We start from the raw sequence: 25,436 nt of genomic DNA, 5'->3' as shown, positions 1-25,436 counted from the left end.
CTGCTGAGTTCTTAGATTTCTGGAACTTCCACCTGTAGGTTTTGACTAAACAATGATTGGTATCATTGGATGTCTCTATATGTCATGACTTCAGAGGGAAGTGAAAATGAAGTAGCCTGCATGCGGCTGAAATTTAAATTGAGTAAGAATGTAACAAGAAATTGAATAGGAAAATGACCCATAGAAGAGAGTCTATGAAAGCAGAAGCGTGTCTCTGTTCTTAGTTCCCTATTTGTGAGGCGCATACTGCAAATTCTCCAGTGTTTTGACGTGTGAAAAGAAATGCAAAGGTTGAGTTTGATAGGCAAGCGGCATGTATACTGATCAGTCAGTGAAAAGCCACAGGAGGAGAGCTGTACTACACATGCGCAACGGCACAGTTTCCATAGTGCTGCTCCGACCTGCTGAGTGCGACTCTTCAACTTCTGACTCGGGTCTTTAGGTGACACAAATCGAAGGACATTGAACTTCTTTATATTCATTTTGCTTTCTCCTGGCGGGTTTGTTTTTGTTTTTTGTTTTTTTGTTTTCTGTTTGTTTTTGTTTATCATGCGAATTAGACCTTTTTAAACACCTGCCCCTCCGGCCGGCAAACGGAACGCGTCACAGGAGCGTTTCATTGTATGGTCGCTGTCTTTCACCGGAAAAGTAAGTAATTCCTCACGGATTACAACATCGTACACCAGATGCGTTCTGTTGTTTATTTTAAGCCATACAACTTCAAAACGTAGAACAGCGACGTGGGCCGTATTTAGTATTAACGCAAAATGCTGGGAGAGTTACTGAAGCAGACTAACTTAACATTAGCTGGTAGGTACACGTTACCAAAGTTTATTACTTGAATATTTTGCGATGAAGTAGTTTGTTATCATCGATGTTGTGTTCAGTTCATGTTACTATCTTTTGTGTTCGTGATCAATACATCTGCTTTTCACAGCCAGTGTCATAATACATATTTACCACCAGATGCGCTGGATAATTTAACAGTTTTAACTTGATTTCTAATTAATAACTTGTAAAACTCATTGCTCTTTAATTTTGAGCATTTAGTTTTTTTGGGCCCCGCTGGTGTAAACAGTGTTTGCAACGCGTTTAGTTAAATAAACACTGTTTGGGTTTTTTTTTGAGGAAACATACAGTAATGTGCTAACACTTACGGTCAATAGGAGATCTATTTTAACCCCACCCCTTAAAGTTATAAATAGAGGTAAAAATATAATTTCTTATAATACATCACCGATTTAATATATCAGGAAATTACACTGAAACTTACCCATCATCATTTGTAAAATAAAATGCTTCCCACTATGTTTCAGTCTGTTTACTATCACATGGGTAATGCGTGCTTACACACATTGCTTTTGATATGTATATTTTTTCAAATATGTGTGATGTATTTTAGGCCTATGATGCTTATGTTAGAAATTCCCTGTTGCACCAAACATGCACCTCACTCTTTTGTCCCTTTTGTCCATGAAGGTTGTAAAGTTTAGTGCTGACTGTGTCTTAACCCCCGCTGCAGAAATTGATCCCCTACATGAATTGGCAGCATTTAAACATGCCCAGCCAGGTATGTGCCATAAACTAGCTCTCTATAGAAAGCAGACAGAATAAACAGACCTATGAATGCTCGGATGAGTTTCTCCGCACGTTCTTTGAACACAGGTCTTCCTTTCTCCCAGCATGATTTGATGCCATCAATCTGGGATATTGCATGGCTTTATGTCCTTGTGGTCATATTAATAACAGCCTGTCTCTCCTCTCTGATAAAGTATAAATTGCTATTCTCTAAATGGGCCACAGTCTTAGCAAGACACCTCTCCTGATCACTTGATTGTCATCATTGTATTGTTATTTATTGGCACACAGTGTTATGAAGACACAACAGGAGGGTTCCTCAAGATAAGACTTTAGTTGTTTTTGCAAAGAAAGGGATGTTACACTTTATGTAACTCTTCTAATTTGGGTCAGCTCTTTTCTGTAAGCTATGTGGCAACACCCTCCTTTTGTCTTTATTTGCAGAAGTGTCTCTTATTTTTTAAGTTGGATAACTTATAACTATAGTCTTGGTCTTAGCTGCCAATTAATTGTGTACACCCATCTAACAATAATGCAATCCAATACAAAAGCTTGGCAATAAGTGGCCTCACAACCAGTATTCAGTTTATAAAGGTATTAATTCAACTTGATTTGGTGATTTTGGAGACAGTATTCATGATAGATGTTTCTGTTTCTTTTTTTTTTATATTGAAAATTTGATCAACTAGAACAGTTGGAGTAGTTGACCTTGTCAGCCACACCAAGCTAAACTAATGTAAAGTAGTCTAGGTGTACTTTTGCTCCATAGAGGTTGAACTACGCTATCATTATCCTCAGCTCATTTTCCTAACTCATTTCCCCAGCAAATGGGGCCATATGTTTGGCTGCAGCTACAATTGTGTGTAGTAATGTGTGGATAGATGTTTGAAGATGCCTGGAGGAAGATTTTTCTTAAATGACTGTGGCTGTTCTACCTGTGTACTCTCTAGATGAACTGCTTCAGTAAAAGGGTGAGACGCACTTCTCCCTTGCATGGCAGCAGCAAAAATGAACTGGTCCCCTCCAAGACTCCCAGGATGAACGGATGGTCGTGGCCCCCTCAAGTCTTCCAAGTGGTCGGCTGGATGGTGTACAGCTACATCGCCATAGTCAGCTTTGGCATCTATATCCCTCTTCTGCCTCTGCCTTGGAAGCATGTGGTCTATGCTGTATCCTAAACCCACTCCGCTGAAATCTTGCTGCCATTGTATCTGAATGTTAAGTCTACTATGCTTTTGTTTGGGTTGTCAGCCACCAGACAAGGAATTTGTTGTGTGGACTGTCTGTATGAGCTCCAGTCACAGTAGACCTTACTCTGCCTCTGTTTCTGAGGCCTCCATTAAGCCCATAAGACGTATTTACATGCTGAATGCTGCATGATGTCACCACACTGGTTGATTTAACTTAAGCTTCACTCGGCCATACAAAAACAGTTGATTTATTCAGGCCCCACTTATTTCTCATACAAAAGAGCCACTTGTGTGGGTTTCATGTTCATGTATTATTTATTGTTACGTATTGCACTTCTAACAACTATTTCAGTATCTTTTCTAGCAGTATTGTTTTTTCCTTGACTCCTGTTGTTCCCAGCTCATGGGTTTAGCATTTATTGTGCACTTCTTTACCCATATTGCTGCCGTTACTATAGATCCTGCAGATGCCAGTGTCAGAGCCAAAAAGAACTACTCCAGTCCAATGCCACTTTTTGACCGCACAAAGCAGCCACATGTCATCCATGACCTGCACTGTTACCTGTGTGATATCAATGTGTATGTATTCAACACACTAATCTTTGAGCATTTGGATTCACTTCAGTTTGCAGTGAAAAAGCTGTGTTCAGTGGGATTAATTTTTATTCATGTTTGTGTAGTGGCCCCAAAGTCAAACACTGTGGTGTTTGCAATAAGTGTGTGAAAGATTTTGATCACCATTGCAAATGGCTGAACACCTGTGTGGGTGGCAGAAACTACTGGTAAGAAGACCTTTTGGATGATTTCTGTATTGGACTCTATTCAGCTGACTTGAAATGCAGCATGCCATATACATTGACATTAGGTTTTCTGTGTGGCCTTCAGGTACTTCTTTGTGGCACTATGCTCTGCCACACTGGGTGTGTTCCTGCTTGCTGTTGTCATCTTGTTCATCTTTGTACAGCATTACCTGGATCCGAGCAGCTTACGAACAGACCCACAGTTCAACAGTGAGTCACTAAAATGTTTAGTTTTGTCTTACGGAAGAGAAGCCACACAAAAGTTTTTTAGAACAATTATGTTATTTCCATGATTTGTAAGACTGTGGCGAGGTGTGCTGTAGGTGTGACAGAGGAGTTCAAGGTGCAGGTTAAAGACTTGTTGTTCCTTGTTCTTCTAGGTATGCTGCGAAATGGAACATGGCTGGTGTTTTTGCCATTAGCTCCTATAAAGACAAGTTCAGCTGGTCTCCTTACAGTAGCTTTCATAACAGCCATGCTCAGCATCACCTGCCTGCTGCTGCTCTGTCATCTGCTGGGTTTTCACTTTTACCTGTGTGAGTCACGATCTTTAAATCAACAGTTTTGATAGGGCTATATGTCTTTTTATTTTAAATAGTTTTCCTCTGGTGTTTGTTCTTCTTCCTATGTAGTTTACAAAGGCATAAGCACATATGATTATGTAAAAATGCAGCGCCAAAAAGAAGCTAGAAACCGGGACACAGAAGTAGGAAATCCTGATGATCCCAGAGCCCATAACAAGGCCCCAAAGGTGAGACCTATGATATGCCTCTCATTGTAAATGACTTGTTCATCCCATCATGGGTCTAAATGCTCCTTTTTTTCAGAATCAAGAAAGCTCAATTGACTGTGAGCCAGCTTTATCACAGAGTTCAAGGTAAAACTCATTCCTTGTTTTACGAACAAGGACCACACACTGAAATCTGATATGAAGAAAGAGATTATTGTATGTATGAGTAGCATCTGCTGAACAGGAACTGTGATGGATTTACGTTTACATTAGGTGTAGTCATTTAGCAGACGCAGACCAAAGCAGGCCAAAGCAGGCCAAAGCGAATTACAATTGAGGTACAAGGCAAGCAAAAATCTAAATCAAGGAGAAAACAGCAAAGCAAAGTCCTATCAGAAAAGTGTTTACATTTCATGAGATGCACGGATAGAACAGGATGAATTCTGGAGTAAGGAACCATGGTTGAAAGAAGTGACAGTAGCAGTGTGGAAGATCTGTAGATCTGTATTAATCTCCATATGTTGAATGCTACTGTTAAAGCAACCATTATATCACAATGTAGAGTAGGAGTATTAATGATACATTGATTTTCTGCAGTAACTGCGACTTTGATGAAAAAGGCCCGCTAAGCAGCCGACTGTCAGAGTCCATATGTGCAGAGGTAAATGTCTAAACTTAAAGTAAATTTCTTTTGAATGACTTTCCATTTGCTAAATGGTTAATACTGCAATAAAATGCGATAACGTTTTGTGCTAGTTGGAAAACTTTCGGAAATCAGCAGAAAAGGAGAATAGCTTTTACTATGGGACAGGAACTCCCGAAGAGAACACAGCAAGTAAGTACTTTACTTATCACTAATTCCTCAATCAGTCGAATTAAAACCAGTTTTACAGTGTCAGCCAATATTACAATTTCCGTCTTACACATTTATAATACAGGATTGTTGAACTGCATTTCAGTGTACATTAAAGTGTTTTTCTATCAGTAGTATAAATGAACTGCAAATAAAAAAATGGGCACAGTTCTGCTATCGTCAAATCTGAGTTTATTATAAAGAGTGTAAAGAGTAGGGTGTGTAAAAGAGCATTAGCCCATGCAGTATGTAAATAATACTTATATGCAATCTGTTTGTTTCCTGTGTCTGAAAGGGGAAATGTCGGTGAGCTGGAAGCGTGATGCTGCAGAAGCAACTCAGAGCACTAGTGTGAAGTCTGGTGTTCCCAGGGTGCCGGGCACTCTGGGAAGCTCAGTTATGACCCCAGGTGATACTTAGCAGCAACCGATGTCTGCGTGATGGCACATGACTGTATGCTGCTTTCAAGAAGTATTTCTAAGGAAAATATACATCAAGAAACTGAGCCACAGGACCATGTTGACATGGATGGAAGGCATCATTAATATCTACCACAGTTCAAATGAAATAATGGAGGCTTTATGGGACAGATATTTTCTTCCAGTGGGCATTTTGCATTTGCTCTGACTAACTGGGGATACTGTTATTTTATGACAACTGTATAATGATTTACATGATTGTTGTATCTCAGTGACTTTCATAGAGAGCTAAAGTCTACACAAACTTCCAGATTAGCTTGAGTCATATGGATATATACTATAGAAGAATTATAGCATCTTCCTGAAAAAGTAAAAGATGAAGTTTATTATTTATAATATGAGCTCTCTACTTGACAGTAACATTTACATCTTGTTGAGAACAATATGTGTTTAATGTATGTATACAATATATCTGGATAGTAATTTGCAATGGGGTGAAACTGTTGCTGTTTTATTAACTTTATATTGCATTAAGCTGGCAATTTTTAGTGTCAGTTTAGCAAACGTTGTATATAAATGCACCATATATGCTCAATTTTTGTCGTCGTCTTGAACACCACACAGTGCCAAAATCTTCCACATAATCCGAGTTTTTCTGTCTGTCTTCTAAAAATGTACATAAACCATCACCACCCACTACAAAGATCAATGCATGACAACGTTTAGGTGTAGAGTTCAAATACATCTTTAGGTACATTACATGATTTGGAAATCCTGACTGCTAAATATACAATTATATATTTCGAAGAAACGGCAAAAGATTATTCAGATGACAGTTGTAGACACATTTAGCAGGCCAGTGTGAATAGCTACGAAATCTGCAGGAACACATATGAACTCTATATAGGAACAGTTTCAAGGGAAAGTTCGCAAGCGTTGTTGAGAAGCAGGGTAAGATTCAAAAGATCTGAAGTATACACAACCAGGTCTGTGAAGGACTGACCTGACAGAAATACAGATGAGGTGGAGATTGTTCATGCAAATAAATTGTCTTTCAAGAACTGTTCAGTGTGTGTCTGCCATAGTTGGGAATGCAGTCACTTTACCAACACATCATGTTTATATTATGGACAGCATACATTTCTTCTTTGTGTGTTAGTGTTTCAGCCTGTTGTCTCCACTCATGAACTACTACATGAAATATGGTTAAGCTCTGGAAGCTCTTATGTCTTATGCATGTTTTAGAGGCCCTGAACTGTGACCTGAGTATTAGTGCCATAGCAGACACAGCCAAACTGTTACTGAAAGTTTTTACTTGATTCTGTAACACGTCTAACTCTTTGTTGGCAAAGTATTTTATTTTTCCTTTCACAGTCCCCTGCAGACCACAGCAGGTGCTTGCTATCTGTGACATTTGTACGATTTAAGTCAGCTTTCTGTGAAGAACAATACGTTCTCTATGTTAGAGTAATTGAAATAGGCCTTTATGTATGTTTCCATAAAGGATTTCCTGGGATTTTTGATTAACGTTGGTCTGATGTCATATTTAAAAAAAATAAAATAAAAATGTATGCCTATATTTTTTCCAACAACTTATAAAACGATTGGTGCAGCAAATTCAAGCCATGTCTGTATTTCTGTATTTCGCCTTCTTGTATTGCTGTCTCATATTTGTACCACTAGATGGCTTTAAAAACTGGTCACTTATGTTTAACTTGATCGTTGACCATGAATTGGTTTAAACAGTTTTCCACTGAACAAATTACCTATTTTGTCCTTTTGTCCCTTGAAAGTTTGTTTCATAAATGAATGTCTGTCATGTGCCAATCTGCTAGTTTATGCCAAAACATCAAGAATCAATGCTTTGTTCTGGTGGACGAGAACTCTTTCGGTTGACAAGGACTGGGTGAGGTTTGATGGGCATCAAGGTCCTTATTTTCAGACCAATAGACATTGTCTAACATCTAAGATGTATATACATTGTGAGGCTTTATGTCAAATGCTGGAATTGTTTTGTCCTTTCAGCTTATTCTGTGAGTTCAGCGTCGCCACCGCGAATCATTTGTCCGCATGTTGATTTGGCACAGTTGTTACTACCTACCCAATTTGTACCGGGCTGGGGACCAGAGCTGCGCAGCTAGGGTTGGGGGGGTTCAGTGTTTTGTCAAGGGACACTTGGACATGTGGTCGGGAAGAGCGGGTAGGCGGCCACTCTACCAGCCATTATGGCAAATGCTAAACAGCTTTAGCTTCGTTTGATAGCAAGGTAAATACGTACAATCGTTTATTTCCTTTTCAACCACACAGTGGCGCGGGTGAAGCAGCTTTGGAGAGACTATTACGTCATCAGACGATTACACTGTCCAGGCTGCTTTCATCATGATGAACTCTATCACTATTCTGAGCTCTTTCATTTGCAAACATGCATGCGTGTTTTTACCACTAGTCCCAGCCTCTGAGAGCCTGGTACTTTCATACTTACTTTACTTACATACTTACTTTCATACCATTTGAACCATCAGTACGCCTTTAGAGTTACATAATGTTCATCCTTTTCCAGACATTAGGCTTGTAGTGGTTGTACAACACATTAGTGTAGTGGACATCAGAAGAGCTCGTGTTCACAGGATCAGCTGTGAAGATTCTCTTCGCTTTTTGAGAATATAGGTAATAATAAAATCGGTCTTTGTTTGGGAATTCGTCGTGTATCGTGATATTTATCAATATTAATTAATTTTCTCCCTAGTGTGTATGGAAGCAATTATCTCTTACATCTCCTTCCTACATACACAAAGACTTTACACAGGCTGTTAATTAAGAAAGTAGTACATCCTCCATAAAACCATGCACAGCTTTTGTTTACACAGTCCATCCTCGCCTCTCAAAGTACCAGAAGACGGGCCGAAATAGCACTGTATTTTTTTTTTTATATCAGCGCTCCACTGAGCACTGTTGCACCATCACAGCCCACCACAACCAGGCAGGAGGAAAACAGCTCGTCGCACACGGCGGCAGCCAATCAGCGGGCTGGTTTCTCTTCAGCATCTCGAAAGGACCGAGCCATCGGGCAGACTTGAGCGCAGGCAGCGGGGAGGAAAGAGACTTCAAGGCTCTGCAACGTTATGGTTTTGTGAAACTGACAAGCGAGTGGAGGATTGCGTCACAAGGTGATTAAAACAGTTTTTTGGCATAGTTTATTAGAGGGACTTTGATTTGGCTCATTTACATGTTTTCATATTATGCATAAAGAAGAACAGTATAGCTGTATGCAAGCCTACACAAATTAAGCTTATTACCGGAGGTGCTTTTTAAAATGTATTTATTTATTTATTTCACGTCTCTGCATGCTTCCTTTACACCGAACTTGCAGAGTACGATGCCTTTTAGGCTGTAAGGGCGTGTAACATGCTGTGCCCACATGTGAGTGTGAGCCTAAGGCGTTTCAGCCTACCTGTCTGTGCTGCATAGGCACTGATAGAATGGGGCTCACAATAACAAACTGATCACGTGGACTCTGTGTGAATCTGGCATTTGCAAGTTTATATAACAGGTTTTTGCTCAAGAATCACGCTGAGACACAGTGATGCAATCAGCAGCTGCAGCAATGGACCGTGACACAAACATAAGCTTTTCTCTTCTGTTTATGATTTAAACGCGGACTCAGTAACAGCCAGGCTGTGTTCTCCAATAAGCACCTTTATTGGTTAGAAAGAATGATTGACAATGCGTTTGGCCTGTGGCTGCAGCCTTTGTGCCAAGCTGCTGGGTTACTTAGAGGTAGTTACATAATTATGCATAATATAAAATAAAGAGTTTTGCGCTCATTTGTTAGCCTCCTGATGTTGTGCGACTTGCACTGTTAAGAATAGAAAATAGATTAATGATGCCTGTGCTCAAATGGAGAACATCACGTTCTGTTTCTTGACAGACATATAAATAAGGACGAAGTAATCAGCAAAGTGTTAACAAATTATGTGAAATAGTATTAGATTCCGTTGTACTGCCTGTAGCAAAGGTAAACAATGTATTATTTTGTGGCCAGTGCCATTCAGGCCAGCACTTCTACCACAAGGAAGGTAATATGTTTATTTGTTCTCTTTGAATGGCTTTATAGCTGTGTTGTCCCCATAGGTTGAATTAGATGTGCATGAGAAGAAGACACAGTCAAAGAGTTTGTCCCAGATTTCACTGTTCAAAAGTCTCATTGCATGGCTCCAAGAGCCTTTGGGCTCTGTCACAAACAATTAACCTCAGAGTGTAAATTATCCCTTTTTTCATCATGCTGACTCAAATTCAACTCAGGTTTACAACATGAAGGGGAGGCAGAAAACAAGCACTGGAGTCCAACAAGTTTGTTCAGTAGACACAAAGGGAGAATCTTATTTTGACCTTAGCATGATGGAAAAGCTATTGTTGCTTTCACTATTTAGAATTTGTTCCTGCTGCATAAAAAGTAGTTGTTAAAAAGACAGATGACATTTTATGGCATTACAAGCACTTTTACATGTAGCTCTTATGATCAACTAATTGAGACACAGTCTGGCTTCTTAAAAATCTTTAACTGGACTGTACTCAAGGTAATTTGCTGTTGGCTTAACAGGGATTTCTCCATCTGACTCATGTCAGGGACATTTCTTCTGTCTCTGGCATCATATATTCTTCACAAATGTGGGGCTGCATAAGGACCCCCGGGCCTTCTTTACACTGCCTTATACTGCTTTTTGGCTTGCTTCTGATGCCAACAATAACTGCTGAAGCTTGTTTCAAACATCTTGTTTTTTTTTTTACAGCACAGCACTTGCCAAGATCTTTGACTCAGAGGGTAGTTAAAGGGTTTTGGGAGGTGAGGACTGACAGAGACAGCGTGCTGGTGATCTCAGACCCAAACTGCAGCTTACTGATGTCATGTCCTCTCTGTCTTTGTGTCTTTGGGGAGAGGCTGAGGGTGGAGGGTGGTGGCAAAAGGAGGGAATAAAAGATTGTAGTTCAATGTTAAGAGCATATTGGAGTATAAGGCTTTGTTATTGTTATTAAGGACACAAACGTGTTTGTCCATCCCAGTGCTTTTTGACTTTTATCACACTGTCTGTAGAACAAAGCCATTCATTTTCACAAAAGATGTAAATCTTAAAAGAGAAGTAAAGATTAAAGGTTGTAGTTAGATTGAAAGTTTCTTATAAGTAAAGGTGGCGTTTTTTAGTGAGTGTGTTCTGACACAGAGTAATACACATTACTGGAAACTAAACTGGAAATGTCTTGGTTTTAAATCACCAAAAGCCTCATTTGAGCAGTATAAGTGAGAACCACTTAAAATATGTGCACTTGTTCTTGGCAAGGAAATGTTAATATATTGTTGCAGTATTGTAAATATTGCAATAAAATTGCAATATTGTGGCTCACTGATGTGATTTTTAGTGGTTACTAGTTAGGCTTGGAGAAGAAAAATCTCCATTAGGCTTTTGATACAGACTTGTTAGTAGGATCATTTGCTTCTCTTTATGGTAATGTTGACAATATTTGTATGCTGACAGCTTTCTCTATTGAGAACATTTTGTGGCTTAAATCTGATCAGTTATGCTTGTATCTTTTATAGACATATGTAGCCTTTGAAGCTATATATACTAGCTGTACAGTAGATTTCTCTGTGGTAATGATGATCTCTGTTTTACCTTCATGATTGACTGACATGACTGTCACATTCCAGAGCAGCTGCTTGGAGATGATGATCTGATCTAGATAGAAAGCAGATGGGATCTCTGCATGCCCACTCACCACAATGGCTCCATGGGGGAGGAAGCGCCTGACAAACACTCTCCTCTCTCTATTGCACTTAGACAAGCACACACACACACACACACATACATAATTTTGTGAGTTGAACATCATCTGCCAAACAAACACAAATTTAGTTTTTTCTGTGTTTCACCCTGCATGTTGTCTACTGGCTGATCCCTCCCTTGAGAATGAATAGAATGTTCCAGCCGTGGCAGCGTATTGTTTCTACAAATAGATGGAGTTCAAAATGGGTCAATTTATTGTTAAAGCACTCATCTGTGCAATGTATTGCCAGAAGGCAAGTGTATGTAAGCATGCTGTCATCCAGTCACATACTTGTCTCTAGAGATCTGCCCTTAACCAAATGGCTCCTCATTCATATGTGGTAACGTGGGGCAGAAATAAGAACTGGACGGTACTGTGTAAAATGATGATTGTATAATATCATTACAATTAAATCATACATAGAATCATTAAAACTTACAATGTTTCAGCCACCCCAGTACAGTATGTAGGCTAAGGCTGTAATGCCTAGTAAAATAAAAAAAGGTCTGTCAGAGCACTACATTTCCTTTTATCTCAGTATGTGTTTCAGTATGTGGTCTTTCAGACCACTGCACACGGGGCAGTATTAATGACCTTTCTTATGTGTTGAACACAATGTGGTTTGAGGAGGCCTGTTGTGCTGAGGACTGAGACACTTGAAAATACTGACTATAAACTGGAGGAGTAGAGCGAAAACATTCCTTTGTTTCTCACAGATTTTACTGCTGCCATTAAAGCACAAAGCAAAAACCCACAGTGGGTAGTTACTCTACTGAAAGGATGTGGATACCCACTGAAAGTAAAGTCAGTAACAATGGAAACACGGTTTAGGCATCACAGGAAACTAGTTAGCATGATAACACAAAGTTGATTTTACATTTTCTTCCTGTGTTATAATATAATTTCTTCATTTACCAATCACGTACTAAATAAAAAAACTAGGTGTAAAATCTAAAGACATGGTTGTGATTGTATTAATTATATTAAATTGTGTCCTATTTTTAGAAGTAGGCCTGTATTAAAAAGCAAATCAGTTACATTTTGATTAAGAAATTCTGAATACAATTTCTTTGTATTCGTGTTATATATAATTTAACTGAAGCTTGTGATTAATTGGCAAACTGGTCTCGCTGTGTATGTGATTTAATGTTTGGGCTGAAAATTGTCTTGTAAAGTGTATTTTACTTGTAAAACTGTTACTCATAATTCTGTATAATTGTTTAATTACTAGATGGGTTTAGATTTTCTAGCATGAACAAAACTACTTCATTTGTGAATATACTTTATTGATGACAGTTATAGATGAGAAATAACAATTTACAGTATTGGCAGCCTCAGTAACTTCATCTTGATTGTCTTGGCCTGAGTCCTCGATGACATATGACTATAGAAACCCCTGCCATCAATAGTGGTACTCTGCGATGTCACCATGTGTGAAGAAATGGCCATGGATTAGACAGAGAACCCACTTGCATTAGACAATGGGTTCCCAGTGTCTGTAGCTCTGAATGCCATTATTCATAAAGATTAATAATCTCCTCTTTTTTTTTCTTTTTTTTTAACAGAAAGTTGACATCCTGATTGTAATGGCTTTATGCAGTGTCAACCTTGGAACTTTTGTACCCATTTGAGTGTTGACTATACATTGCAAGGTCACATTTGTGGTTGTTAGCTGCAGGGTCTTGGAAACAAACCTCTTTCCTTTACGTGGTGCCACTAGGGGTGAGTGAAAGAGCTTTATTGGACTCACTTGAAACTTTGCAAACTGGAGCAGACATTCTAGTCCACAGACGCAGCATCTCACTCCTGATTTGCCTCTTGTTTAGATCTGTTTAAAGAGACAAATTATTTTAGCGACTTTGTCAGAGAGTACTTTGCCATGGCAGGACTCATCTTTTATTGATGCTGAGCTGAGTATGGGAACAGCTGAAAGGTGAGGAAAGAACCATCAATTGCTTCAAAAATAGTGCCTATTATTGCCTTAATAGAAATAGCTGGAGGGATTTTCTTGCTGCTTTGTATGTCACATTACATTTTACTGCTTCTTATGAAAAAAATATGGACTATAGTAAGAAATTTAGCTCTGGTTTAAGAGTGACGCTGAGTTGAGATGGTTACATACCTGTGCTCTGGACACAGAAATGCAAATCAGGATGATGATGTGCTTGGAGAGGAATCTTTTGTACTCAGGATGAATGAAATCATCTACAGTTAAAGAGTGAGGTAGAAATCCAGTCTAAAAGATGTGTCACAACAAACAGTAACTATACCAAAGCTATCTCGAAGTTATATGGTTTTAATAATAAATGAGAGGATTGGGTTTCTTTTGAAGTCATGGTCTTTACTCACTCTATTCAGAAGGTTTTCCTTAAATGTATCTGTGTCAGACTGGATAGAGATTATGTCATAATTAATTTTGTTTGCATTGGAACCTGACAAAAGTGAAATGGAATATTTTCCTTTTTTATAGTGTTGTGTTAACTGCTGTAACTTTATTCTTTTCTCTGCACTCACGTGTGTACAGACAAATCCTCTCGCATTATTCACCTGCATTCTCATCTTTTCAACAGCACAAAGAGAAAAGAAAAGTCATATAATCCAAGCACTGCACAAAGGGAACCAAACTCCTGCACAAGCATGGCAGACCAAAAGTAAGTTATGGAAGTCATCTACTTTAAACACCAATCACCAACAACATTAATACCACTTGGTGGATTTCAGTGGACAGGGGTCAGCATAGGAGAAATGTATTGCTGGCCACGATCAACAGGTGTCAGAACACACAGTGCTTCACAGCTTGCTGCGATGGGGCTGCGTAGCCGCAGGCTGGCTCTGCTGACCCTGTCCACCACGACATAAGTACCACCTGATTGACTCTGTGTTGTAGCTGATCAGTGTAAAGTATAAGCCTTCATTTTACATTTTGTGTGTTTGTCCAAAATCTGCTCTCCTAATTCTTGATTTGTACACCAATGAATTCCACTGAGATCTGTTTATTTACTTCACCTCTGTGCCAGAACACATAGCACATCCGCTCATTTACAGGTAACTTGAGCTCAGTCTAATCTTCCCTGTAACACAGAAGTACCTCGCTGAAAGAGTAATAGCCAGAGACAAATTAGAAGGCTGTGTCTTGACCTTAAGCTCTGATTTACTGTTTACTTTATTGAGAAGAGCTTTTCTGCCACAAGTCTTGCTGTACAGTTTGAGGGAGGATGTATTTCTGCCACAAATCCTCTTCCTCCCTGGTGTATAGACTATTAAACGTCTTCTTGCTTTGAATTGTTTTTTTTTTTCCATTGACTTTCAATAGAAATCATTACTGGAATAATCTGATGTAGTTTTAAGTAATAATCTTCATGCAACAGTGATGTGATTGCTTACATGTACTTGTTTTTTTCATGATATTACCTCCACTCCATCATAGTCAGATAACAATGTAATATGATGTTTTTCCCTCTCAGAGACAACATAAATGACTTTAAAGTCCAGACAGCCAAGCATCCTAATATCAGCTCAGCCCCTTTACGGCCGCACAATGAACAATCTAAAGACCGAACGTCCAAAAGGCTTTCATCTGAGTCCAATGGGACCAGTGAAGGAGGCGTGGGGTCATCCACACCAGTGGAGGTGACTGCTCTGGAAGAGTCTTTTCGGCGCTTTGCCATCCATGGTGACACACGCGCTACTGGCAAGGAGATGCACGGCAAGAACTGGTCCAAGCTCTGCAAGGACTGCGGTGTGATTGACGGCAAGAATATCACCCTCACTGATGTGGACATTGTCTTCAGCAAAGTCAAGTAAGAAAGACGCTAGGTGTATTAGAGTTCCTTTTAAGCCTTTCATTGTCTACAAGTATCTTTTAGTAGTCCTTCATTAATTTTGCCAATTTATGAGCCATCTAACATCTTGTTACGGAGATGCCTCCACAGGTTTGTGTTCTTTGACTACATTGTGTTATTTTTAATCAATGGCACAAATAAAAAAAACAAAACGAGCACAATCTCATTGTTGTGGCTGAACATGCAGAAGAAACATTGAATGATACATTATAAGAGGTTAGATGTTATTCTTAGTGTTTGATTGAATTCAGTAAAATTAAGACAATGACTCACTTTATTAAACAACCACATACAAATGCGGTTTGTGATTCTTTGTTATATTAAGTTGGCTTGGGAGAAGCTGTCCATCAAAAATAGCTGCCAGAATAAAAGGTCAGGGTGGCTCATTCTGTATGACCCCAGGCTGCACAGATTCATCCTTTACTGCCTGATTTAAGTCAAGTAGAGTCTATAATAAGCTGTGACCTCAATATTATTTCACCATAGCAGAAAGATTTTTTTATATGTACAACTGTGCACATAAAGTTTGCAACTCGTTGGGTTGATAACTCACTGACAGACATGACTGTCAATTTTATCCACACCACATTGTTGACGTATTACCCACATACAGTAGGTTTGTGCAGTTATTTCATAGGGTGCATGGAATAAAGCTGGTATAATAAGAATATAGAGGGATTTTACAATGTTGGTATGTGCATGATTGTTTTGGGGATCGTCATTCATACAAAAAGTAGCTTTGAAGTCTTTTTATCTGGCTGAATAATGTGAATAAAGATTATTCTGCTAGACAGCACCAGAATAGAGAGGTATGGCTGGAAGCCACTCATCATCATGTCTTTCTGCAGAAGAGAAGAGGCCATGAAAAAGGTCTGCTTGGGAATCTCACACTGATTTAGTAGATTTTCCATCTTCTGCTTGTGTGTATCCACAGTTCAATCACAGTCATTTTGTGTACAAAAGATTCAAAAAAGTACATATGCATATTTTCAACTTAAATAGCTATTTTAACCACAAATATATGTTAAATTACAGGATATAACAATCTGCAATGGAGTATGCAGAGTAAAACATAAAAATGAGCTGAGGTATACTTGCTAAACAATGTCAGCTGAAAGATAATAAGCAGCTTGGCCAAGAAAGTGCCCTCAAAGTCCAGCAGAATCATATAGCGTAAACATCCAAAAACCTTGTTAGAAAATTTTATTAAACCTAATAAATGTTGTTAGTAGTTTCCTTGTTTTTCTGGACTTTGAGTCCCCTGCATTGGCACCTTAGCTGTAGCCATGGCAATGGGTTTGCTGTTGTGAAAATATTTCTTGGCAAGACTAGTGAAGGAACTTAACGTCGACTGTGGGATTTCAGCTTGTTTACATCCCATTCTATTGGTGAATAGTATTTAGAAAGTTTAAAAAAAAGAATAGTAAGTAAGTAAAAAAGAATAATGTTCTCTATCTTTTCACGTCTTTATTGATGATTTTGAAGTGTTGTGCATACACTTGGATGCCTGTTGGGTGTGTGGATCTGTCCAATACAGTTTATTGAGTAGGATAGTACAGTAAAATCTGAAAAAATGTGCATTGTGTTTACACTTCAGAGGCAGCTACACAACAACAACAAAAAAAACAACGTTCATTTTTATGCTGTTTCTCCCTCAAGGCCTAACTAAGCTGGGAAGGGCTGCAGTGCCAGAGATGCAGATCTCCACTTTCCTTTTAATCAGTGTCAAAGCTCCTTTACTTGCACATAAAAAATGAAACATCTTAATAAGCACTGGCTAATCACAGTTTGGTTGAATGACTCCTTATTTATTGTGGTCATGGAAGTCTGCTGCACCACATGTAGGCTCTGCTGTGTTGTCTGCCTACTTAGAGCCAGAACACTGCTGTATACTATGGATGGGGGGGTAGAAATCTGGTGTGAGCTAAATAATTACTAGCATAGTCTTATGGTGGCGTCATTTTGCAGGGTTTGTACTTCTTCACTGAACATGATCGTAGGCAGTACAGGGGCGTTTTTACACCAGATGAATTCACCCATCTACTGTGTCAGATCCATATGGATCATATACTGAAACAGTCAAACTTTGTAAAAAGAATATATCCTTAACCAAGATCAAGTTCTGCTTGCCTTCCAATTGTTGCGATTGCAACAATTAATTCAACCAATCCCTCCTGAAGAATTCCATGCAACTTGCAATTCAGAACATCATAAAAACATTGCAACATGCATCTTTTTTTTTTTTTTTTTAAAGCTGTTGTGAAATTAGGCATTTTAGGCGACAGCAACCACAAAAGGTCCATGAAATCCTAGAGGGACTGATTAATGCAGCTGAACCATTTTCATATCTGCCAAGGACATAGTTATCTTCTTTGGACAGAAAATTTGCTGGAAGTCCAGTTTCCCCTCTGACAATAGACAGTTGGAACAGACAAAGAGAAATGGAGCTCTCACAGGTTCAATGCTGATGGATTGCCCAAACAAATCTAGTCACTGGATGAGTCAAATTAATAAGCCCAAACATCCCTGTTTACTCTAGCATGTTGCTATGACAGCAGGTTGCCCGGGGAGATGGTAGGCTTTATAGACTGTTGTTTAGATGATTTATCCCCACAGCAATGGCTGTTTGTGTTTGTGTTACTATGGACTTTTAACATGGAAGTGAAACAGGCAGATGGCCAGTTAAACAACTGGAGCACTCACAGATGATTGATGATAATGATCTGTGGTATAGTGTTGTCTTATAAACGAGGTTCCCAACTGTCTAGTAGATACTTATTTTCATTCAGCATATCTAAATGTTCAGCTGAAAAAAAAACACATAGCGGTTCTGGGTCAGGTCCTGAGTACTGCAGGTAAACTATGGAGTTGAACATGTTTTGATAGGCGATATGACGAGACAGTCACATATCCCGCTTTAGCTGCCTGTGTAAAGGAATTGCTCTAATGACAGATAAGTACTGAGACGCTGGGAGACGAAATATAAACAGCAAACGTTTCCTCCTTGTTTATGTCAGTAGAATACCATCTCCATGCCGTGTCGCACATCTGCCATGTTGGAGGGATCACACTGTACATTACTGTTTGCTCTTATTTTAATCTTTCAAACTCAATTAAGAAGCTGTAGAAAAAATGCTTGATAGGGCAAATCTTCTTTGTCCCTCCAACTCAGTTACACAGATCTTTTTGGGTTTTATGCTATATACTGTGACAAGTGTAATTCCATATATAAGCCTCTTTTCCACCTACATTTCAGGAAGAAATCCTGTCGCACCATCACATATGATGAGTTTAAGGTTGCCCTTGGAGAGCTAGCCAGAAAAAAATACAAAGACAAGACTGGAGAAGAGGCTGAAGCTGAGGTCTTTAAGCTGATCGAGGGGAAGGCACCTATCATTGCAGGAGTTACAGTAAGATTTTTTGGGGCTATCACTAACTTAATTGCAAATCACATTCATACAACTAGCAATCATAGAATAAATGTGTTGCAATTTCTTTACAGAGAGCAGTGGCTTCCCCCACCGTGAGCCGTCTTACAGACACTGCCAAGTTTACGGGTTCACACAAGGAGCGTTTTGACGAGACCGGTCGCGGTAAGGGTAAGGCAGGACGAGTAGACCTAGTTGATACTTCCGGATATGTCTCGGGATACAAACATCAAGGGTCATATGAGAAGAAAGTGAACAAACCCACTGTAGCCAAACCCATGTGAAGGCGATGATGGGGAAACAAACATTTGATCAACTACCAGGATAATTTTCTATTGAAAAGAATACTCAAAGAAAGCACAAAATAATAGAATTTCATGTGTATTCCCACCTGTCTATTGTGTGTGTATGTGTTTTTGTTTGTGTGTGAGCGAGAGCGAGAGAGATAAAGAGATGTTTTTGAGTTCCTCTCTTTGTGAAGTGTGAGAACTGGAAAACTGTTTACATCTATTTTTACAAAGTCATCACCAGCTGGTACATTCCTGTCTGATAGCAAGTTACTGCCAAACACTGAAGAGAAAAAACAAGAGAAATTGTTATTCTATGAATACTGAAGCTTTGTTGTTTTGGTAGGGCCTTAGAATATTTATTGAGCACAATAAAAAAGATGCCAAGAAAAACAACAGTTTGATGAATTAACAATATTGTACTTTTTTAAAAAATGAAAATGTTTCTATTCCCATATTTAGCTGAAGAAATAAATGTTTTTGTTTTGCAAAGTTTTAAATTTAAATGGCATGCATTTGTGACATAGATATGATCAGTTTGTTTTAAAAACTTAATTAATTCCATCATCAGTGTTATATGATTGCCATCTTCATTTGTCAGTCTTTATAAACTCTGGTGTTCATTTCTCAATTTTATAAGCTCACACTGTCATTTCAATAATGTGCTTTCTGCTCAAACCAAGAAAAATACATTGAATTTTTTGGCTGCCATAGCCTCGTGTTTGTATATATGTAAAGCTTAAACAAAAGTGCTACCATGCAAAAAGTTAAATAGGATTCTCCCATTTTCTCTTATTCTGTCAGACCCTTTTGTATCTACCTACACACAAACTGTTTTCCTAACATGCAGTTTAAATATTTAATTGGTGAACTAAACTGAAGCTTTAACCACAGCAGATGCTTTCAGTTGAACAAGATTGTATTTTTACCATCGTAATATTATTTTCTCACCAGATCTATTAATGTTATAATGCGTTTGTGGTAAGATTGTGTATATTTTCAAATGTTACTGCCACATTGCTTAATTTATGACACTGGCTTAATATGTTTATTTTTCCCCTGTATTGCTGTACTTTGTGCATGTTATGTATATTGCATTTGATTCAGAAGCATTTAGAAGACAGAAGGAGTTTGTCATATCTGAACTGCTGTGAAACAGTCTACTGGATAAACTATTTTACTGCTAAACAATACTGAGTGATGAAATTATGCGATAATGATAAAATCTTGTATTGCTTGAAATCAATACGTATCAACTTGTACAAAGTCAGCTATTCTGTAATACTATTATATTTGTCTGTTGATAAAGATTTAAAGTACCTTTAATGGATGGTGCTGTCATCCAAGGCGCAACTTCAACTGAGTACTAAATCAGGGCTTTACTGTATGAGATAAAAGGAAAATTACAAACAAGAAATATACTTTTGTAGAATATTTTTCCAACATGGTGACAGTGTTTGTGCTACACTTGTCACACACTACCTTTAGCCTCAGCTAACAAAGAATCATGCATCAAGTGCAAAACTAGCAGCTATCTGTGTGTTAGTTTTTGTCTACTGCGGTAGCTTGGGTATGATCTCTTTTTTTCTGTGCTTAATGCCAAATACTGTGCACCTTTAATGTGGAGCAACAATGTTGTCCTTTTTTTTTTTAAATAACCTTTAATGTACTATTGTGCCCAATGCATGCAGTGTGTTTTTGATCTTTAGATCTCTTAATGCGTGATCATGATTTGTAGTGGATTATTGAAAATAAAAAAACATACCCCAGAACCTATGTACAGTAGGTTATAGGGTGTCATTCAAAATATATTGTTTCATATTCCTTTATCCTGTAATAGACTGGCGACCTGTCTCACTCAAAACACGCATGCAAATATTCTTAAAAGCTTTTTAACAAACACTGAAACTCCCCACAAGTAGCAGAAACCATCTTATGTGTAACATTGACATCAATATAAAAGCAACATTCAGTTTATGATGAAGCCATATCCTAACATGCTTTTTCAGGTCCTGCATTAGTGTTGGTGAGAGGAAAGTGCAAGTGTGAGTGTGTGTAGCTCTCTAGCTGTAAGGCAAAGGTATAAATAAAGTCACAGTGTAGCTGGAATCTAGATGCAATCATTCCACTGCAGTGTGCAAAGCAGATGGACCCGCAACTGACCTAAAAAAAAAATAAGGGGGGGGGGGGGGGGGCATGAGAGAGAAAGGGAGAGACACTCTAGCCACAGATCCAGGAAATATATTTTCTTCACCTAAAATCACTTGTTAATGTTACAGCATTGTCGCACATTTATACACAACTGTGCATGAATAAATTGATTTTCCCCATCAGTGTTAACACCAAGCAAACAGCCTATAAATATTTTGGAATAACAAACAATTTATCAAAGAGGCTAGCAACAAATAAATAAATTAAATGTACATTGATATAAAAACAAAAGTAAAAATGGATTCAAAACAGTCTTTAACTGTTTGACAGCATCAAGTGACTGCATTGATAATGTGACACTCAACATAATCTGGCTTGGACATTTTCATCCCTGTGTGCAACTCCTCAATTAAATTCTTCTTTTTAATGTTCCCCACTTCCCCTGAATTCAGCCAGCAGACACTCATTGGTAGCCACCAGGGATCTGGAGTACATACACAGATGCATTCAGTTCACATAAACATCCAACAAATCAAGAATTATTCACATATGAGTATCGACTCAGATGAAGGCAGCTTCTTACTTTTGGCTTTCTTGCAGCATATTTGACAGCTCCTTAACATTCTCAGCCTCCTGTACTTTCTCCCTCAGTCCCTCAATTTCTTTCCTCAGCTCCTCCACTTCAGTTTGAGCCTCTAAGGATGTGAGAGAACAAAGTAAGAAAGTTTATAAGCAAAACAGCACAACCTGTGGCATTTACACCCACCTTTGATCTGAGTTATAGGCGAATTTTTCATCATAGACTTGAGATACTGTCGTTCTAACTTGATAAGCTGCTTCTGCAGACCAACATTCTCCTCCAACACAATCCTCAGCTGCTCATTTAGTTTACCCTGTGTTGAAGGAAGCACAACAAACATAGTGCCATCGTCAAAACTAAGGTCTCAAAGGTTACATATGGGTTTCTAGTGCTTAATCTACCCACAACTGCACTGCAAGCCTCCTCCAGCTGAGCAGAGAGGGTACGGATTTCACTTTTGTGTTCTTCCTCTCGTGCAACCGCTTGGAAACCCAGCACATTAACTTCCTGTCTCAAGGTCCTGACCTCTGCCTCCCGGCTGGAAATATCACTTTCCATCATAGAGAGGATCTGGACAGCCTGAGCTGGAGCCAAAAAAGAAACGATGAGAAAGACTGTCATTATCAGGCTTAGGTCCTTAACCACATACCACACATTCCCCAAACCAAACTCTAACTCACACAGGAAGTTGTTGTTATGATGCAGTGATCTTTCTCCAGTCCAGTGTTTGTCCACTAGGTTGAGAAGCACCTCCAGGGGCTTCCTGTAACTTCCCTAGAAAATAATTTCAAAGATACTGTAAACTGATGGGAGTAAAGAAACCTAAGATATGATTTCTCCATGCAGGTTCATTTACATATCAGTGAGTTAGAAATAATGAGAACAGTATATTAATATATTATTTGCACCCTTTTTTTCTTTTCTGCTTGCTGCGGCAGGCTGGAGCCTCCTTGTGTCTTGTTGAAACTAGAATACGTCAGTCTTGGAGGATGTAAGATGGGGTTGGAAGGGTCAGACAGATTTAACCCAGGACGACGTGGACTGGGAGGTCGGATATTAATAAATGTAGAACTACAGTCGTGGCTTTGATCTGGACAAACGTTGAAAACACACAACATACAAAGAACGTGGAATTTTGTATTTGTGAGCACGTAACTTCTGATAAAGGATCTTACTCAGTGCAGCTGTCAGCTCTTACCAGGATTGGGGGTAAAATGTCCCTTGGCTAAATGTTTTGTTTGTTTAGGAAAGTCCTTTTGCTTTTGTTTTCCAGGCAAAGGTCTGTACTTCTCAACATAGGGGCCAAAAGAGACCTTCGGTCGTTCAGTCTCTTTTAATGAGCTTTTTTTATGCAATGGTTCTTTGATGTGTGGGACTTTGGACTCTGCCTTATCTGAGAAATGACAAATTACCAAATGAAACAGATATTAATTGAACTTTGATTTGACACATGGTGATCATGATTAAAATAATTAAGAAACAGATTTTGCTTCCACCTAGTGGTGCCTTTACACCTTTAATCCTGCTTTAAAGTAGCTCTGATTGACTACTAACAAAACCAAATTATGGATTTCGATTACAACTTTAAAAAAATAACCCAAAACAATAAAACATTATTACAAACACATGATTTGTGCAAGAAATTGCAAAAAAAACCTTGTAAACTTACCATTCTTTGTGGATGGATACCTTAGAATGGATTGAGCACCTTCCTAAAAATGAAAAAGGTGGTACAGTTTATATAATAAAGTACATGTACAACTGGAAAGTAGTTTGACCTAAAGTAAATGAATTAACACCTGTTTTGGAGTAGAACTTCTTTGTTCTATAAATTCTTCCTCTTTGGGCTCTATTGCAAAACATGGACTGAAATCAATATTTGTTTAAAAACACAACATGAAGTTAGATAGTTTGGTTGTGATCTAAGAAGGAGCTTTTGGAGTTGGCCATCTTACCTTCGGTCTCCTTGTGAACAGAGTCAGAAACCTTTTTGTTTTGGTCCCCATGATTCATTGCAACAAAGTTCAACACGTTATCTGTGTCCGTCAGGAGAGAAAGGCTCTTCGTTAAGCGGTTAACTAAAGCCAGTCTCTGATGACTGCTTCTGGAAACAAGCGAGACAGCAAAGATACAACTCAAATAGAGAGCAACATAATTAGATTTGCCACATCAAGGTTCAAACACTTTTGCCATTTACAGATCTTCAATGATCCACATAGCAGCTTTTGTCAAAATTAGAGAGCAATTCTGCCAAATAATTTAATAAGTTTCATTTATGCATTTATGAATGTGAGTACAGGGCATTTATGAAGGGATGTGCATTGTGGTGGAAATTTTAGTAAACGTTGCCAAAGGTCCTTTACAGAATTTACAAAGGACTTTAAATAGATTTTAAGCATTTAATATTCAGTGTACCTTTGGTGTTCCACCTGATTCAAAGAGGAGCTCTTATGCTGAGGTAGATGATCAGAGGAAAACTGCATTAAAGCAGCTTTGCGCTCAGTGTCGCTGACTGAACAACTATCTGGAAAACAACAAACGGAATGAATAGCAAAAACATAGTGGAGAAAAGAAAAAACTGAGTGACACAGTTATATCTTACCAAGCTTCCGTAGGTTGGGTAGGGAATGCACCAGATATAAGCGATAGTTTGGGTAACTTTTGGCCAGAGGGTTGAGTCTGAGGTCCAGCTCACTCAAAGCTGGCAGCTCAAACAGCACTTTCACCTCCTCAACAGAAGGTATACAGTTATAGTACAGGATTAGCCTCTCCAGGAGTTTCAAGTGTTGCACACCCTATAATGACCAATAAAGGGTAAACAAGGGTGAGGCCACAATTTTCATAAAATGTAGTTGTGCCAGTTTGCTTTTTTCAATGAAACCCACTAAAAAGTCTCAAAATAACTTGTTGGGATAAGTGTGTGAAAAAATGACAATTATTTCAAATTCCTGAGAATTCCAAATGTTGCTGGCAGTGACATTTTGAGAGTGCCCTATACAGTCAATTCTTTTTGCCTCTCCTTCTCTTCAGCATTACATCCTTGCTGTTGGTGGGGGTTTGTTTGCCTTAAATAGAAGAGCCGGTCAGTGTGCAACTTTAAAAATCCACTTAAGGGCAAAGAAACGCAGAACTTTAACTTTTATGGCCATAATTTTAAGAAATATGAGATAGGTTATGTACTTACGTTTAAGAATAAGTTGATTTCCACTGAACAAATGCAACATTTACTGTTAATAAAATCTATTATTTATACCTCAAACATAACGTTACCTCAACAGAAACCAGTGCATTGCAGGAGAGGTCCAGGGATTTTAGACGGACAAAGTTAATCAGAGAGTTTCCTAGATGGCTGATCTTCTGTTTATACGTCCCTGGGAGACACAGTGAGCGGACATCACCTGGTTAAAAAGCATAATGTGTGTGTAAATGAGATTGTGTGACATTATTTACTTCTGATGCTTTTGTTTGCAGCAGGTGACAGTTATTGCTACTGGATACGTTAGCTATCGATGCAGAGATTTAGCTACATTGAATTATAGAACAAAAGTTATTTATCACAACTTAAAATTTGCTCGTACCCATTGCTATTTAGGTTTGTAGGAAACAATATTACCGAGAAACGGATGTTTAATTTGTAATCTGTCCAGTATCCACTTCTCTGTTATTGTTAACAAACAGTCGTCCGCCATCCTTTTGGAAACTTTGCTGCGTTCAAGTACTGTCGATAAAAGGAGATTTCCTCTTTTCGTAGCGCATTA

General features: G+C 38.6%; 3 protein-coding genes across 6 annotated transcripts; 2 read left to right on the top strand and 1 right to left on the bottom strand.

Annotated features, from left to right (window-relative positions):
- The first annotated feature begins 54 nt into the window (after positions 1 to 54).
- On the top strand, positions 55 to 6,165 carry zdhhc11 (zinc finger DHHC-type containing 11). The gene is made up of 11 exons (XM_067509841.1): positions 55 to 648; positions 2,529 to 2,747; positions 3,169 to 3,347; positions 3,449 to 3,550; positions 3,654 to 3,778; positions 3,949 to 4,104; positions 4,201 to 4,319; positions 4,396 to 4,445; positions 4,896 to 4,959; positions 5,055 to 5,133; positions 5,447 to 6,165. The coding sequence occupies exons 2-11, from the start codon at positions 2,529 to 2,531 to the stop codon at positions 5,569 to 5,571; spliced, it is 1,218 nt and encodes a 405-aa protein (XP_067365942.1). The 5' UTR covers positions 55 to 648; the 3' UTR covers positions 5,572 to 6,165.
- A 2,079-nt stretch (positions 6,166 to 8,244) lies between these two features.
- Positions 8,245 to 20,756, top strand: LOC137130112 (tubulin polymerization-promoting protein). Of its 2 annotated transcripts, none has more exons than XM_067509843.1 (5): positions 8,245 to 8,737; positions 13,961 to 14,041; positions 14,855 to 15,190; positions 18,489 to 18,642; positions 18,735 to 20,756. In XM_067509843.1, exons 2-5 carry the CDS (start codon positions 14,028 to 14,030, stop codon positions 18,942 to 18,944), a joined length of 714 nt encoding a protein of 237 aa, XP_067365944.1. In that variant the 5' UTR covers positions 8,245 to 8,737; positions 13,961 to 14,027; the 3' UTR covers positions 18,945 to 20,756. The 2 variants fall into 2 exon arrangements, with proteins under 2 accessions (XP_067365944.1, XP_067365943.1); XM_067509842.1 differs by lacking the exon at positions 8,245 to 8,737 and adding an exon at positions 12,367 to 13,323.
- cep72 (centrosomal protein 72) lies at positions 19,666 to 25,430 on the bottom strand. Of its 3 annotated transcripts, none has more exons than XM_067509830.1 (14): positions 25,292 to 25,430; positions 24,949 to 25,076; positions 24,281 to 24,473; positions 24,094 to 24,202; positions 23,634 to 23,782; positions 23,478 to 23,527; positions 23,348 to 23,390; positions 22,877 to 23,071; positions 22,587 to 22,768; positions 22,359 to 22,452; positions 22,084 to 22,262; positions 21,865 to 21,991; positions 21,682 to 21,793; positions 19,666 to 21,582 (listed from the first exon to the last, which is right to left on the bottom strand). In XM_067509830.1, exons 1-14 carry the CDS (start codon positions 25,365 to 25,367, stop codon positions 21,522 to 21,524), a joined length of 1,698 nt encoding a protein of 565 aa, XP_067365931.1. In that variant the 5' UTR covers positions 25,368 to 25,430; the 3' UTR covers positions 19,666 to 21,521. The 3 variants fall into 3 exon arrangements, with proteins under 3 accessions (XP_067365931.1, XP_067365932.1, XP_067365934.1); XM_067509831.1 differs by having other exon boundaries at positions 23,634 to 23,779; XM_067509833.1 differs by having other exon boundaries at positions 25,257 to 25,386.
- Between the last annotated feature and the right edge of the window lie 6 nt (positions 25,431 to 25,436).

This window comes from Channa argus, chromosome 7 (assembly GCF_033026475.1).
Source record: "Channa argus isolate prfri chromosome 7, Channa argus male v1.0, whole genome shotgun sequence".
Lineage (NCBI taxonomy): Eukaryota > Metazoa > Chordata > Actinopteri > Anabantiformes > Channidae > Channa > Channa argus.
This window is presented reverse-complemented; position numbering and strand designations above follow the sequence as displayed.

Bases quoted from the DNA above. Each gene is read 5' to 3' on its own strand.
- LOC137130112 (XM_067509842.1), top strand. The intron at 14,042-14,854 runs GTAAGTTATGGA...TTTCCCTCTCAG, and splicing joins ACAAGCATGGCAGACCAAAA to AGACAACATAAATGACTTTA. The intron at 18,643-18,734 runs GTAAGATTTTTT...ATTTCTTTACAG, and splicing joins CTATCATTGCAGGAGTTACA to AGAGCAGTGGCTTCCCCCAC.
- cep72 (XM_067509830.1), bottom strand. From the start codon at position 25,367: ATGGCGGACGACTGTTTGTTAACAATAACAGAGAAGTGGATACTGGAC. The intron at 24,474-24,948 runs GTAACGTTATGT...TGGTCATTATAG, and splicing joins ATGCACTGGTTTCTGTTGAG to GGTGTGCAACACTTGAAACT. The intron at 24,203-24,280 runs GTAAGATATAAC...GTTGTTTTCCAG, and splicing joins ACCCAACCTACGGAAGCTTG to ATAGTTGTTCAGTCAGCGAC.
- zdhhc11 (XM_067509841.1), top strand. From the start codon at position 2,529: ATGAACTGCTTCAGTAAAAGGGTGAGACGCACTTCTCCCTTGCATGGC. The intron at 4,446-4,895 runs GTAAAACTCATT...GATTTTCTGCAG, and splicing joins GCTTTATCACAGAGTTCAAG to TAACTGCGACTTTGATGAAA. The intron at 5,134-5,446 runs GTAAGTACTTTA...TGTGTCTGAAAG, and splicing joins TCCCGAAGAGAACACAGCAA to GGGAAATGTCGGTGAGCTGG.